The 15414-nt window shown below is 46.3% G+C and overlaps 1 protein-coding gene across 1 annotated transcript; it reads right to left on the bottom strand.

Moving 5' to 3' along the window:
• Positions 1 to 389: 389 nt before the first annotated feature.
• LOC144720670 (caspase-3-like) lies at positions 390 to 14766 on the bottom strand. Its single transcript, XM_078597605.1, has 7 exons — positions 14469 to 14766; positions 11033 to 11146; positions 6373 to 6539; positions 5177 to 5305; positions 3933 to 4108; positions 2882 to 3020; positions 390 to 762 (listed from the first exon to the last, which is right to left on the bottom strand). The coding sequence occupies exons 2-7, from the start codon at positions 11143 to 11145 to the stop codon at positions 533 to 535; spliced, it is 954 nt and encodes a 317-aa protein (XP_078453731.1). The 5' UTR covers position 11146; positions 14469 to 14766; the 3' UTR covers positions 390 to 532.
• Between the last annotated feature and the right edge of the window lie 648 nt (positions 14767 to 15414).

Below are 15414 nucleotides of genomic sequence, written 5' to 3'. Positions count from 1 at the left end.
CCGGGAGAGCTTTGTGCAGATAGAGAGAGGCGAGTGTATTTGTTGTGCAGATTCGCAACACAGGGAGTCGAGAATTATAGCCGTTGTGAGGCTCCGCCATTTTCAAATCAGCTGCACAAAAAAAATATTTCGATGGCAAAGAAACGTGCAACCAAATGCGCAAACAGCTGCCTTCATGTCGATGCATACCTTCGCTGCGTAAGACTGGCTGTCCTTGACACTAATCGTCCCGAGAATAGCCCGCATCAGAGCCACATAGCGCCCTCTGGTGGTGCATATCAGACCCGCGCCCTCTTACAAGGTGAAAGCTGGCCTGGTATGCACCACCAGAGGGCGCTGTGTGGTGGTGAAACTCACTCCACTTTCGAATATGGAGGCCAGCGCGTGCAGAGGAATGAATGTTTAATGGGCAGCACGCCATTCTACAACTCGGGAGCCAGGATTTAAGATAGCGATGTCAACAGAGCAATATTGCAATCTTGGCATGATTGCAGGGGGAAAGACTAACTGATTGAAACGTGTGCACCTGCGCTCACTTCAGCAGGTACAACTCCTTGGTGAGCATGGACACCATGCACGGTATCTGCTTGCTGTTGTTGTTGTCAGCGTCAGTGGTGTTCGACGTGAACTCCGTGGCGACCCGCCGGTTGACTCGCGTGAGTATCTTGGTGAGCTCCAACCGCTGGCCATGCTCCTGCAGCTCGGAGCACAGCGACTGGATGAAGCATGAGCCTTGCGCCGGGTTACGCCACGAGAAGTACCCTGCGGGGAGTCGCACGCTCGCGATATCAGAAACCTATGGGAGAAGTTTGCGGGGGGGGGGGGGGGGAAGCAACCCCCCGCCCAAACTGGATACCTTCATTGATTTATTTTCAGAAGTTTACAATTCAGATAAAAAATTAAGATATTATATGCACCCGCAATTCCTAATGTGAGGGTCAATGCGAACCGCCCTCCCCTCCCCTCCACCAAATATAGAAGTCAAACTCCACCGGAAACCCTATTCACTCTTTAATTGCTCGCACCCAGTGACGGACTGGGACTAAAACAAAATCGGCCCAGGCCTTTTTGTAAACACACCGGCCCAAATTCGGGAAATGGGCATTTACTTATTGATTTTAAATGGGTTGTGCGACGAACTGTGTACTCATCGCTTGATTTACGATATGACGATGTTTCGGCGTGATTTTGCCATGCATTTTCATTGGACCATTTGGGCTCGGTCCAAAAAACACAAATGGGCCGGTGAGGAAAAATGTTTGGGGCTGTCAAAGATTTTGAGAGCGTAAATAAGTCATGAAGAGTACACAGAGGTAATCAAATATTTAAATAAATTTGTTTTACTCTAATCACATTTGAAAATTCCCCACACACACTGGTTTTCCAGCCCTCAGAATGGACCGACCCACCAGGCATTTGCCCGGACTGCTGCCCTATGGCCAGTCTGGGCCATAGGGCTGTTTGTTACTGGCCGTTTAGCGTTTTAGGCCTTCAGGCCTGTGCTCGGCAACTGTGATTAAAGTATATATATTAAAAAAACCACAGTTCAGAGTAAAGCTCAATGTTCAAGCTCAATGTTCAAGCGTCTCCCAGTCCAAAAGCACGTGTTGCGATGCGCGTCTGTGGCGGATCCTGTCAGTGGGAATTCCACATTCCCTTGATGGGGGCCAGTCTATTCGAAAGGATGGTCATTGTTGGCTTGGCACAATATGGTCAACATTTTATTCAAACAGGAGCGATGATGGGCCTCGTCAACCTCCATCAGGAAAACTGAACGACGTTATAACGGTGAGTGGAATGTTATATATGCGGCCACCTTTAAAAAAGGACATGCTCGGCTGCATTTGAAGGTATTCTTTGTAGTAATAGGCTTTTACCCTTTAAAATGGTACAAAAACTGACACCTTTATACAAGGCATCATGTTTGCAATAACCACAACACAAGCAGTCAAAATGCAAACAAAAAGAAACAACTCTGATAATGATAAGCACTGTCCTTATCATTATCATTATCAGAGTTGTTTCTTTTTGTTTGCATTTTGACTGCTTGTGTTGTCGTTATTGCAAACATGATGCCTTGTATAAAGGTGTCAGTTTTTGTACCAGTTTAAAGGGTAAAAACCTATTACTATATTTTGCCACTGGTAAAGGAGGTTTCATAGTGGTATTCTTTGTGGTCAGCATCATTGCTGTGATTCTCTTGTGTAGTTATGAGAATGGTTCAAGTCATTCCAGGAGTTTTGCTCAGAAAAGAGAGTTTTAGTTCCGGGATTCTGGTATCCACATTTTGTCGCAGATAAGTGTGGAATCACCCACCAGCGCTTGCCGTGGGTGATAAACTCATCATGCGGTCTGCGAGTTGTCATAGATAAGAGGAGTCATGTGGCACATTCGTCCTTTTAGCCGGAAGGTCATTTTGCGGGGAGGGAAACTTTTTTGCGAATAGTATCGGAACTCTCTCATCTGCAACAGACAACAGCGCTACATCAGCGGCCCGCACGACAAGATTTTTCCGCTGTAATAGTCGTGCCGATTGATTGAGCAAAATTTGTCATATTTTTTGGGTCTTTCGGTAAAGTCACGTAGGTAGGTTCAAAGAAAATAAAAATAAACTACGACGTTTCGATCGCAACACAAGCGGTCGTAGTTTGTTTTGTTATTTTATTTTCTTTGAACCGAGCTACATGACTTTACCGAAAAACCCCAAAAATATGAATTCCTGCAGTCACGAAATCTTTAAGTCAAAACAGAATTTGTCAGTTACTACAACCTACCATTTAAGTTTGGAAACTTTTGTTCTTTTCTGGGAAACATCAAAGAATTCAGTGAACATGGATACGATCTTGGCTGCGTGCTGAAAGCAAGGCACGTGGCTCCTCACCTGAGACGGTGGCGAATGCGAACAGGAAGTCTGGCTGCATGAGATCGACAGTGGGCAGCAGAGAGGCTTCCTTCACATCCGGGTCTCCATCGCATTCAACCACGTCCACACCTTTGTCCAGCAAGGTTCCACGGCAAGCCTGGGTGGAGAAACACAACAACAGCCTTATCAGCATCATCTACCTATTCCAGGAACGACTCGCCAAGTCCCGAGACTATTTCCAGGATCTGCTAATCGTGTGGTATTTGACCAATTCCTCCTTAATTCGTTCATCGTGTACCCAGGAAAAACCCAGTGTGCATATGAGAGGCTGACACTCAAACCCAGAAAGGGCCATGAACGAACACGCTTTGCTGCCCTTCTCCCAGTCACCCCACAGCCCAGAGGGCTGGGAGTTTCACAACTCTATATTTAATACAACAACCTTCATATCCGGAATACTGGATTATAGGCTTGTTCTACCGAATACATATATTTCAACGTCACTCAAATTATCCATCAGGACAGGTGATGATGCGTGCAGTCGAGTGATTGGCTCACAGGAGGTTTTGAGTTAAAATTCTGTTGGAGAGTCAGCTCAGCCTATCCTTTGTCACGAGACAATAATACGGTTAGCTTTTTTTAAGCACACATTTGGCTACTGAGGGCACGAAGGAAGTTCAACATACATATACATGCATACATTGCGGGAAGTCAGCGGTTTTCCTATGACGAGTCTGGTCCCCTGACACAGATGCCGTGTGCGGAACTCCCACCACTGTTTGTTGAAAGCAGGCAGTGACACTGTCATTGAGTTTGACTCGGTCATGTGCCCTGATGTGACTTGCACCACATGCTGTTTTGCGTGAGCCCGCAAAACACACGGCAACGCTACCCCACAGCACAAGCGCAACAACAACAAAAACCTACACTTTTGGCCGACCCCAAATTCCCAAGCCGACGACGTTGCTCTATTTTTTACTGGGACCCCCCCACGGCTGTGCACGTTGGGGCAGCAGCAGCAGCACAGACGCACGGGGGGCGAGTTAAGGCGTTGGCCGGGCGGACGCACCTGTATGAAGACGAGTCGAGGCTTGCCAACCAGCGAGGGGCAGCTGCTGTCGGAGAAGGGCTTGGCGATGTCGGAGAGGGGCATCGGGCCGTCCGTGCCATACACCACGCCGTCCTCGCCATGGCTCAGCACCACGCACACGAGGCAGGCGCACTTCTTGAGATTCTCCTGTGATACTGTGGGCGGAGGGTGGGGGGGGGGGGACACGTGTCTCCTCGTTGCCAACCGCGCCTCGTTTTACCAATGCCGCCGATGATGTGCAACCTGCCTTGGTGGGAACTACCGTTCGATGGCGAGCATCATGGGCTGACAATTGCAAGGCGACGAGTTAAAAGCTCATTTCATCGTTGCAGCGTCAACCGTTTTTCGCACAATGTTGTGGGAAGCCAGGATTGGTTGTCCTGCACCAAGAATGGCCACTATCGTTGGAATGTGACATTGTAGCTTTGGATGGGAATTCCGGGCAGGTTACGGTCAGGGTTAGGTGCTGTATTTGCACTCCCTTGACTTTATCAGGCTGGGCGGTTAAAGTCCATCCTGCATGGCCCTGGTAGACTCATCCCGTTATCGTCATCCCTTTAGCACTTGGTGAGAAACCAACAGTGGATGTCCAAAGGACATACTTGCCTTCGCTACACGAATGTGGAGTCTTCACCACGAGCTCATGGCTGCCAAAGGAGACGAGCGCTGCTCGATCACTTGCATCACCATGGAGACACTCTAACTTAAAAAAACTGTATTCTACATAATTTCATAAAACCTCAACTCTTCACGGAAAAAAAGCATTAGATAATAATACAAATATCTCGACAAGTTCGGTTACACAATGGGTGCACAGGACTCACTAACACCTCACCCGTGTCTCTGTTACGGTTCAAAGGGCTACCTCGTGAGTTGGAAGTCGTGTGACAGTGATGGCTAGAATGGTTCGGGATGTGGAACCCCTGCCAGTTCGTTGTCCTTCCCGCACACCTCTGATTAAGCACGATCCAACATACGTACACACGTACACCATAGGGGAAGTCGTACAAGCGGAGGAGCCACCTGTAGCCAATGCCACCACAGTGGGCGAAGAGTAGCTGGCGCTCAATGCTCTACCGGCCCCTCGGCACTCCGCCGTGCCCATGCCCTCCCGATACAATCTCCACATGAGGCCTCGTGTGGGGCCCGGGTTCACGGACTGGAGCAAGAGGACGAAAACACACAATGGCTTAATAAGGGTGACGCCGATGCAATTTGAATACCTTCTTTCAAAAAGGTTCTCATCTCTTCACACGTAAGGTCTTTTCTGTATTTCACCTCGAAGCCCAAACTGTGGAAGCAATCGGAGAGGCGACTCGCGTCCGTCTGCGTCCCGTTCCGTTTCGCCATCCCTTGGGTCACGTGGGTCGAACGGACGGACGTACGGATTGAGGCATTAGCGCAGCTTTCACCCCACGTTAAAGACAAACATCTGTAAAGTCAGACTTATTTGCATTCCACACAATCGGTCTAAAGAAATGAAATTAAAATTATGTATTTTATTTTATTTTTATTAATTTAAATTTCATTTTTTTACCTACGTGACTTTACCAAAAGAACTAAGAGTATGAATCCTTGCAGTCACGAAAGCTTCAAATCTAGAATCCGTCTAAACACAGATTTATTACACGAGTACATTTGTTGTCCTGCGGAGTGATTTGCTCCCTCCAAAGGAATGTGGATTCTTCACCACTTGCTCAGCGCCACCAACAGGGGTGGGCACCACCGCATATTTGCCACCACTTGATATTATTACTATTATTAAAATCGCAAATTGCATCGTCAATGCTATTTAAGTCACGTCACGTGGTAAAAAGGCATGTTACACCAAAAAATTGTTTGTTGAATTTCAAGCTAATGTAATCTTGTTTAACACGTAGGCTTTCGTGATCAAATCTGGCTGTCCCCTGATGAAGCTAGTTGTCATTACTGGAAAAACGTCGTACTCAGATTGTAAATGTTGTGGCTTTGCTCCCCAACACACCGGTGTGCTGTACTAGTAACGAATTGGCCACGTTCTGTTTACGTGACAAACCTCACTAGTTGGCTGTGTTGGGTGGTGGCAGGTTTAACGACACATTCATTTATTTACGCGATCTAACCCAAAAAACCTGTATCATGAATGTAATATTATCGTCCACTATATTTACTCATTATTTATTAATGCATTCTTTGCTACCACTTTTTGTGTCACAATGTATATATGTATACATTTTTTTGGGGCAAAACTTAATCTTAACAACAAATGTTCGCATCCTGCACCTCCGATTAGCACGGTTGGCTACGTACGGTGTGAAAGAAGTTCAACATACATCCGTACAAATGAACAAATATAACGCATTCGTTTCTGAGCCTGTGAGCCATTCCTGGCTGCGTGTGTGAAACCAATGAGTTATACCAAGGTGAGGGGAACACTTACCAGCTCTGGGAAAAAAGTTCTCATTGTTGATGATGATGCAATTGCCGATGGACTTGTAATGCATGCTGTACGAGTGTTTCTGCGAATCCATGTCCTCCAAGTGTCCGTCGGGCTTCATGCTTGCGTCTCCCATGCAAGCACTCTTGATCACCACGCGGGATATTTTTCTTTTGGGGAACACAACAAACACTTAGAGCACAGTCTCCAGGAAAGCATTTAAGTGCACAGATTAATCGCTTTCCTTTCAATGGTTTATTTTTGCCAGGTAAGGCCCATTGAGCTGTATAGCTCTTTTTCAGAAGCGACCTGGTCACAAATGATAGCTCAACGAAGTGGCTTATCATGTGGAAATATACAGCAGCCAACTAATATAAACGTACGTTGATTCTAAATGTTGAGGGGAAAACCGGAGGACCCGGATAACAATCCACGCGATTACGGGGAGAACATTCAAACTCCAAATATACTGGTGTATACTAAGAGTCTGCTCCTTACAGCGATCGTTCTACACAGCAGGTTTTAAATCGTGGTACAACCCGGCGTTAATGCCCCTTCAAAAAGCTCAACACACTCGTCAATAACACCTTGGCCTTAAAACGCAACGTAGATAATAGCACATGAAGGGGCATTGGCCGAAACGTCGCCTATTGTATATTTTCCCGTTTAATGCCACACGCGGTTGTTATTGACATGGAACATGCTGAGTAATGTTTTTTATTGTGCTTGTGCACCACTGCCAATGCAGCAGCAGCAGCACCATCACCAGGTAACTAGCGCCTCCCAGTGGTTTACTACATCGCAGTACCGTACAGTACACTGCATGAATAGGTTTATTCTTAAACTTGGCATCATTGAAATTGGCATAGAGCTCTTGAACATTTTGCCACGAGCAAGATTACAATATGTTTATGTAAATATAGTTTTATTTTTCACTTTGCTTTAAATAGATTTCCATGCTTGGAAACTACGGAAGAGATCAGCAAAGCCACCGAATGGCAGGGCACCCAGCGGCATAATTATTACCCTTCGAATTCACGATGACGACAATGACGCTGATGCAATTATGGTTTCATAATTTGCAAGAACGCACTGTCAATTGATTATGCTTTCCTGCAGGAGCTGAACTCGTGCAGCTGCACTTTACTGAAGCTGCACTTTAGTGAAAGGATTTTTTAAAAGATCTATTTCCCTGACACGAGTTCTGACACTCGGTCCCACGAGTCTCAGACTACGCAGGTAAACCCGCTCAGAGCACTCAGCCGTGGTGCGTTATGCGAATTTAGTGCAGCTGCACTTCAGTCACACTGGAAAGAATGAGAATATTTACGCTGGAGGGATGCGATGAGCTGTATGACGCTTCTTTTTCACGGATGTGCAGCAGGGGCACGGGGACAGAAATTGGCTTGGGCAATAAATCGACGGGACCCACGCGCAACGTGCAGCCTTGTGACGGGGTTGACGACTGGGGGCAGTACAAGCCAAGCAGCTCATGTGACTTTACGCTGGATGAAGCAAGACCGTTGCCCGAAACGTCGACTATTCTCTCTCTCTCTCTGTGAGCCACGGCCTTCTCCCGTTGAGCTCTGTCCATGATATCACCGTTACACGTGTTTCCTTTTCTTATATGGCCACACAATGTTATTGGCGAACGTGTGATGTTTTCGCTAATGTGATTGTTTGTACGTGGAAAGTAAAACCTCGACGGTGCTCGTGTCAGGGAACGAGGAGGGATTATATATGTGGCGAGATGTTAGCTCCCTCGCCTGGTATGCAGGAGGTTCGTGGGTTCGATCTTGACCCTGACGCTTGTATGTTTGGAGTTTGCATGTTCTCTCTGTGGTCACGTGGATTTTTCTCCGGGGCCTTCGGGTTTTCCCTCCACATTTAAAAAAAATAGTATTTGGTTGCTTTGAAGGTTCTACGCGATAAGCCACTTCGTTGAGCTATTATGTGTGGCCAGGTCGCTTCTAAAAAATAGCTGCATAGCTCAGTGGGGCCTTACCTGGTAAAGTAAATATAGTTTAGTTTAGTTCTGTATATGTTTTGCAAAGCGTATATAGAGCTTGTTGCTATGACGGGGTCGTCATGGCAATGGCTCCGGATATCTCCAGTTTCAATAAATAGTCTGATTCTGGTAACCCGATGTAATTGCTCTGGCGACAAGTCGGTTTCTCGCTTGCGGTTTCAAAATTGCACCAACAGGAGGGAGTCGAGCCCCGTGGATTGGGACCAACTCTATTTGCAGCGCTTCTGTATTATAATTTATTGAGTAGAATAGTTTACCTACATGATCCCTCGCGATGGGAGACAGTGGTGCGATTGTGGCCATGCAACACAAACTATGGACCATATAATCTAGATTTGAAGTTTTCGTGACTGCAGGGATCCATACAATTGCTGAAGTGGGGTTTTGCCCACTTCAGCAATTGCTTCTTGCTGTGGTTGTCCCACCTGATGGCGGACGCTTGTGTTGCGCCCGGGACGTCGTGATTTAATTTATTTTATTTTATTTTATACCTATGTGACTTTACCGAAAGAACCAAAGAGTATGGACCATATAGTAAACTCAAAGAGATACATAGAGATATATTGATACTTACATAGATATAAAGACCATATTGACATATATAACCTAAAAACAGTGGATTGATCATGGCTGAAGGTATTGTTATTTTGAAGTTAATAAGGATTGGATTACGTGTCTCTGAAAATATTTTGTTTAAAGTTCAAACCCTTGAGAAACCATAGTGAGTGTCGTCAGAACCAGTGATTGAACAGCACATGCTCCCTGAGTGACAAGATACCCCCTGCATGGCAAGCTGTTACCCTCATTCACCTGTTGACGCAAGCCCCATGTGCAGATTTTACGATCACCCAATGCCAGCCTCACGACTTCAGCTGCTGTTGCAGTTAAACGTATCGGATGCACTTACGTTGTTGGCTCGATGGTAGCCATGCCATTCCGACTGAAAGCAAGCTGCCCATTGATTGTGTGTATAATTCGTGAGATTCTTTGAATTTAGTGTGGCTTAAAGAGTCAAATAGTGGCACTTGAACAATTCCATTCCGGTCTCAGCCGCAGACATTCAAGGAATTCAGGTGTGGAAATCCACGCCCAAATACCCCTACTGTACTGAAGAAGAATGGAGATGTGTTGAGGCTGTTGGCTTTGAGGTGATTGTAAGAAGAGCAGGGAGTGGGACGAGGCATCGATTCGTGAATATAATTTCCCAAGCTCTGAATACACGTTTTGAATCACGTGTCTAAGAATCTACATTGCTATATGTATGTATGTTGAACTTCTTTCGCACCGTACGTAGCCAACCGTGCTAATCGGAGGTGCAATTAGCATCTGAGCCCATTACATGCAACATATATCCGTATATGTTGCATGTAATGGGTTCATATCTACCCTGCAACCACTTTAGAGGCACTGCCATTCATTACAATGGTAAAGGAATTCCATTCTTCAATTGAACTTTGAACTTGAATCACAATAGTTGAACACATCATCAGTCTCTAACTGAACCAGGTCAGTGGCACCGAAGCCTGATTGGCCATGCTGAATGTGCGTTCATTTTTTGCACCGATAGTGAAGCTCGAATCGGTTAGCCATGTTAACCAACGCAGGGTTCACGACGAAACGTCTGCGACTTGGATACAATGCAGTCGCATTCAGCATATTGCGCTCATAACGTCGACCGTTGTAATTATATTCCGGTCAAGCATTAGAATAACTTGCTCTAAATGGGATATATTACAACGCAAATCCTGCAAACTTGATAAATGCTGGTTCGAATGGAATGGCATCATCACTATTCAATAAAAAAAATGATAACACGAATCCCTAAAATATGAGAAGTTTCTTTGGGTTAGATCGTGTAAGTATTAATGTGTCATTAACCCGCAACCAGGCGACACACCCAATTAGTAAGGTGGGCTGAAGTAGTAACGAATTGGCACGTTTTGTTTAGGTAACAAACCTTACTAATTGGCTGTGTTGGGTTGTGGTGGGTTAACGACACATTTATACTTACACGATCCAACCCAAAAAAAACCTTAATTATGAATAATATTAGTCGCGAAATCCTACGTATCAAACTCCATAAAAATATTCTCCGAGAGAATAGTCAAAGTCAAACTGGTCCAAGCGAAAAAACCCACGGCATTCTACAGAAATACAGCACAAATCGTTGGCCAGTGTCATGTGAGTGAAAGAGGGCATGCACAAGGTCACGATTGTATTCATGACTTTGTAAATGGTTCTATTTCTGGTGGAGAGGTGGTAATGGAACATATCTCACTTAAACCATTATTGATAACTCTTGACGACTGCGCTCAACAAAGACATTTTCACACAAAAGGTCGTAGACTGTTTCCGTGAAGATGGTTCGACCGAACAGCTTGTATGAAATCCAAGTTCAAATGATTTGTTTTGCTGGTTTTTTTTGTTCACTCGGGGTTGGGCCCTCGATCAGAAATTCTCGACCGTCATCATATTCCAGAGAGATAATGTTCAAGCAATGAGTGATGCTCTGCATTCTGCAGTAGTTTCAAATGGAAATCTATTCGTTTATGGAATATGATCGAGATAGAAAAATGACATAATTACATGTACCGTCATATATTTTGGAAGCACATGGGTATAACCTTGACTCACTTGATCATCGTCTTAATGTCCTTCTTGAGATGTCCATCAAGAGCATCATCCTCTTCACTGCGGTCTTCCTGGCTAGAGCCTGTGGCTTCAATGTTGACGTCATCGTTGTCCATGCTGCAAGCCATGATACAAGAGATACACAGAGGGAAAAGTGTCGTCATAAAAAAAGACTTTATATTGTACATAATAGAGTTTTTGGGTTAGATCGCCTAAATATATAAATGTGTCGTTAAAATCCGCCACCACCAGACACAGCCAGCTAGTAAGGGTTGTCACGTAAACAGAACGTGCCAATTCGTCACTAGTACAGCACAGCGGTGTGTTGGAGAGCCAAGCCGCAACATTTACAATCTGAGTACGACGTTTCGCTAGTAATTACAACTAGCTTCATCAAGCGACATCCAGATTTGTGGAGAAGTCCACCTGTTTCGTTCCTTATGTAGAGGCGTAGATGTGGTGACCACCCTTCTGTGCTCTTGCACAATGTGGGGGGGGGGGGGATTACTGAGGCAACGTACATTATGCATGTGCATTATGCGAGCCCTTTGAACTTGTCCTTCCTACCTATTGTGTTTATTTAACTGGCCGTATCAACGGTAATCCCTATTGACGTACGCTGCCCTTTGTAGGCATGCATTTAAATAATGTATTATTTGATGATTCGCTTCCACGCAGCACTAAGGCGGTAGCCATCAGAACGGTTAAAATTATTTTGATTTATTTCAATTTCGATAGATTCTCTGATTAGTCTTGACCAGTAGTAGCTAGTTTTGCCGAAAACTTCAACATTATAAAAATAAATTGAGCGTCCTTGTTGGCACGCATGTTCTGCTACTGCTGACAGTTGTATTTGGGAGAATTTAATATTTCTCTGATGTATTTTTAGTCTCGTGCTGATCATTTGTCCTGTTTGCCCAACATAATATTTACCACACGTGCAGTTAATCCTCTACACACCTTCTGTTGATAGCTTCGGTAATACATCTTTTGTACCAGATATAAATTTCTGTATTATATGTACCGTGCCAAATCTGACTCGGATGTTTTGTTTTTCCAAACATCTGGCTAGTTTATCAGTTACTCCCGCAATGTACGGTATTTGATCGTTTTAATTACTTGGGCAGTTTCAATGCTCTTGTTATTTGATTTGGTTTTGGTATTCAATGCCCTGTTGATTTGTGCATCATTGTAACCGCTCATTTGCAGGGTACAGTACACTAGTATATTCCTGGCTTCGAATCTCCGCGAAGCTTCTGGGCTACAGCCCTGAACCGCACCCACCACACAAACCATGGCAAAAGTTGCGGATACTTGATGCACAAGTGTATAGGACTGTGGCCACCCACAACTGAACCATGGAACATATAACGACTCCGTGACCGATTCGCAAGTACAAAGGAGGAGGCATCGCCACAGCGATGATGAACCACTCCCGCTACTGACGCAATCATCATCAGTGCCGGCCCGAGCCTCTTGGGGGCCCTAAGCAGAATTTGATTTGGGGGCCCCCCTCCCACCACGCAGACTCATCTGTGCTAGAAGATTATTGACACAAATGTCACACTATAATGTTATAGCGAATATTATAAACGAATACAGTGAGGTTTTCACTTGTTTAAGTTATTTAATTGTAAAAAAAAAAACGATTCGGGGGCCCCCTGGTGGCCAGGGGGCCCCAAGCAGCCGCTTAGTTCGCTTATGCCTCGGGCCGGCCCTGATCATCATCGCCACCTCTACTCGGAGACTCGTGCCCGCAGAGTCCTTCTTACCAAGAACATCACGAGCTGACAGGAGAGATCAAAAGGCATATGGAAGTTGATGACTGAAAGCAGTTCTGCGTGCTAGAAACGATCTGTCATGTGAGGATAATGAAATGACGTGAATGTAATGATGACGATGATACGTCTGCGCAATTCATAATACTACTGTTGTCAGGGGAAGTGATGCCGGTGTAAAGTGATGGTAACGCAATTGATGTCGATGTCATTGATGTAATTCAGCTTTACGTTATCGATGTCTCCACGAGGGTGCAAATGGGAGCAGAGGCAATGAGTGGGTGATGATGACGACGACGACGACGTTAACGTGACGTGGCGTGGCGCGGAGAGGAGTGAGGGGAATGGAAATCAGGTAGAGCAACCGATAAAGTGAAGGTGGGGGCGGGTGTGGTGTGGTGTTTAAATTAGGGGTTGCTATTGTTTGGCTGGAACGGATGATTGGGAAGGTTGATTGGGTGGTGATGCAGGGGGTGGTGATGCAGGGGGGGGGGGTGTAATAAGGGGGTGAGTGGAAGATGATTGGAGGGGTTATAAATAGGGAGGGTGTGGATTTGGGGGTTTAGAGTGCGAGCAGCGGTGTTATGTAGCGAGCGGTTACATCGTAGAGAGGGGGGGGAATGATAGCTGCCGCGATGAACGTTTGTGTTTTTAAAGGACATTTAGCTTAAGTCTTTAAGCACGCACACTGACTCTCACTTGGTTAGTCGGCCTGTTCTCGTTTTGCGAGTGGTGGCCAGCATTAATAGCAAAATGTGGCGAAGTTTGAGGTTGTATTTCCGTGGTTATTACACCGGTGGTGAGGCGAGTACCATTTGTCCAACGGGAGATGAGTGGAGGTGAACCTTGGGGAGAGCGTCATTGGGGTCGGACTAGGGGTGTAAAGGGGAGGCAGAGGGCAGGAGCGAGACTGGCAAATGGAGTTTTGACTCCGAGGAGAGCGAGCAGAGAGATGCGTATTCTTAGGTTTTTTTCGGTAAAGTCACGTAGGTAAAACATTAAAATTAATAAAAGTAAAATTAAAATAAAATATTATTAATTTTGTTACCTACGTGACTTTACCGAAAAAAACCTAGGAATATGAATCATTGCAGTCACAAAAGCTTCAAATCTAGAATCGGAGAGATGCGGTCATGGGAGAACAGAATCGAATTCAATGATTCGATTTAATTTGCGTAATACGTTGGCACCACTATTCGACTGCACTCTGCTCCACTAATCTCACCCTTGTTTCGCTGACGTCGCTGTTTTGTGTGGTTTGCGCAATAAGCCTCCTTTAGATTGTAATGCGATGTTTATGTAGGGTTACTAGGCGGCACTTTCTAGAGAATCTAACTTGCCCAGGCTCGCGGCGACTGTGCGCGATCAACATTCTAATCGTGTCACGCGTCCCAGCGCCGGCAGCGTGGACGTTAAACCGAGTCCAGAGACATCGCACGGAGGGGGATGACCGCTTCCGATTCGCCTGTCGGTGTGGTTAGACGTCTTGCTCACCTGGCAGCGCGTGTCTGGCGATCTCCCTTTACTAGTGTTAACCGTCTTTACCTGGCAGGTGGAGTGTAAGAGCGCGCGCGTGTTACTAAGCTCTCTTACCTGCCTTTAGTGGCGCTGCCTTGCCTGACAGAAGGGACGCGCGCCTGTGTGTGTGAACCCTTCCTCACCTTACAGAGTGCAGTTGACCGATTTGCTTGGCAGGCTTCTGTGCGAAGAGCAGCGAGCCCTCGGCCGAGCCCTGGACGCGAGTTCGTCTGCTGGCGAATGTATTTCGCACCGCGCGCAAAGTCGCCCCAACCGGTGCTAGTCGCCGCTGCGGGTTTGTGCGGCCGAGAGCGACACTCGTGGCACTGACTTCTCTGATGCCATGCGCCTTGCAGGAAATCACACTTCTGGTTTCGTTCGTGGGGCCCCCTCTACCCCCCCCCCCCACTATGTTAACGGGGCCCTTCGCGACTTCCTCCCCGTGTGCGTCGTCGTGCATCAGGAAGTTTATGACTCGCCGTGAGTCACGGGCCGTCGTGACTCGCCGTGACCTCACCCCACCCCCCCGGTGCGCCGCGCCGCCTACTTGAGCTTGAGCCACGGGGGTGGTGGCTCGGCACGGGGAAACGAACGCGCAGCGCGCGGTTGGCGACGTTCTAGGTACGGTGCGAAAGTTGAACGTGGTGGGTTCCTTAACCTGGGGTGCGAGACACGACGGATATATATTTTTTAGAAATTAAATCGCTCAAGGCCCCCCCTCCCTCCCCCATGGATTCATGAATGAACAAACTGCGGTGAACCAACTCCGCAGTTTGTGTGAACTTTCCCACTGTACGTAGTCAGCCGTGCTAATCAGAGGTCGTGCAGTCCTCTTGTGTATCGGCTCTTATACAATCCTTGTAGACTTAGCTGATTCATGTGACCAGAGCGAATTCATTTGTCGCCGAGTTTTGCCAACTCTTGTCTCGCGCTGTCTTTGTATTTTGTCCATAAATGTGTGATTTTATTACATCAATCTCCAGTTCCTCGTCTTGGGGGCCGTCCATAAATGACGTCACGCGATTTTGGACAATTTTTTGACCCCTCCCCCTCGTCACACGGCGTTACAAAGTCGGATCTCCCTCAAAT

Source organism: Lampetra planeri, chromosome 9 (assembly GCF_965212315.1).
Source record: "Lampetra planeri chromosome 9, kcLamPlan1.2.h2, whole genome shotgun sequence".
NCBI classification, from domain to species: domain Eukaryota; kingdom Metazoa; phylum Chordata; class Hyperoartia; order Petromyzontiformes; family Petromyzontidae; genus Lampetra; species Lampetra planeri.
Note: the sequence above shows the minus strand (reverse complement) of the source record. Positions and strands in the feature narration are given on the sequence as shown.

Bases quoted from the DNA above. Each gene is read 5' to 3' on its own strand.
- LOC144720670 (XM_078597605.1), bottom strand. From the start codon at position 11,145: ATGGACAACGATGACGTCAACATTGAAGCCACAGGCTCTAGCCAGGAA. The intron at 6,540-11,032 runs GTGAGTCAAGGT...GTTCCCCAAAAG, and splicing joins GACATTAAGACGATGATCAA to AAAAATATCCCGCGTGGTGA. The intron at 4,109-5,176 runs GTATTCAAATTG...CTCCGCCCACAG, and splicing joins GAGAACCTTTTTGAAAGAAG to TATCACAGGAGAATCTCAAG.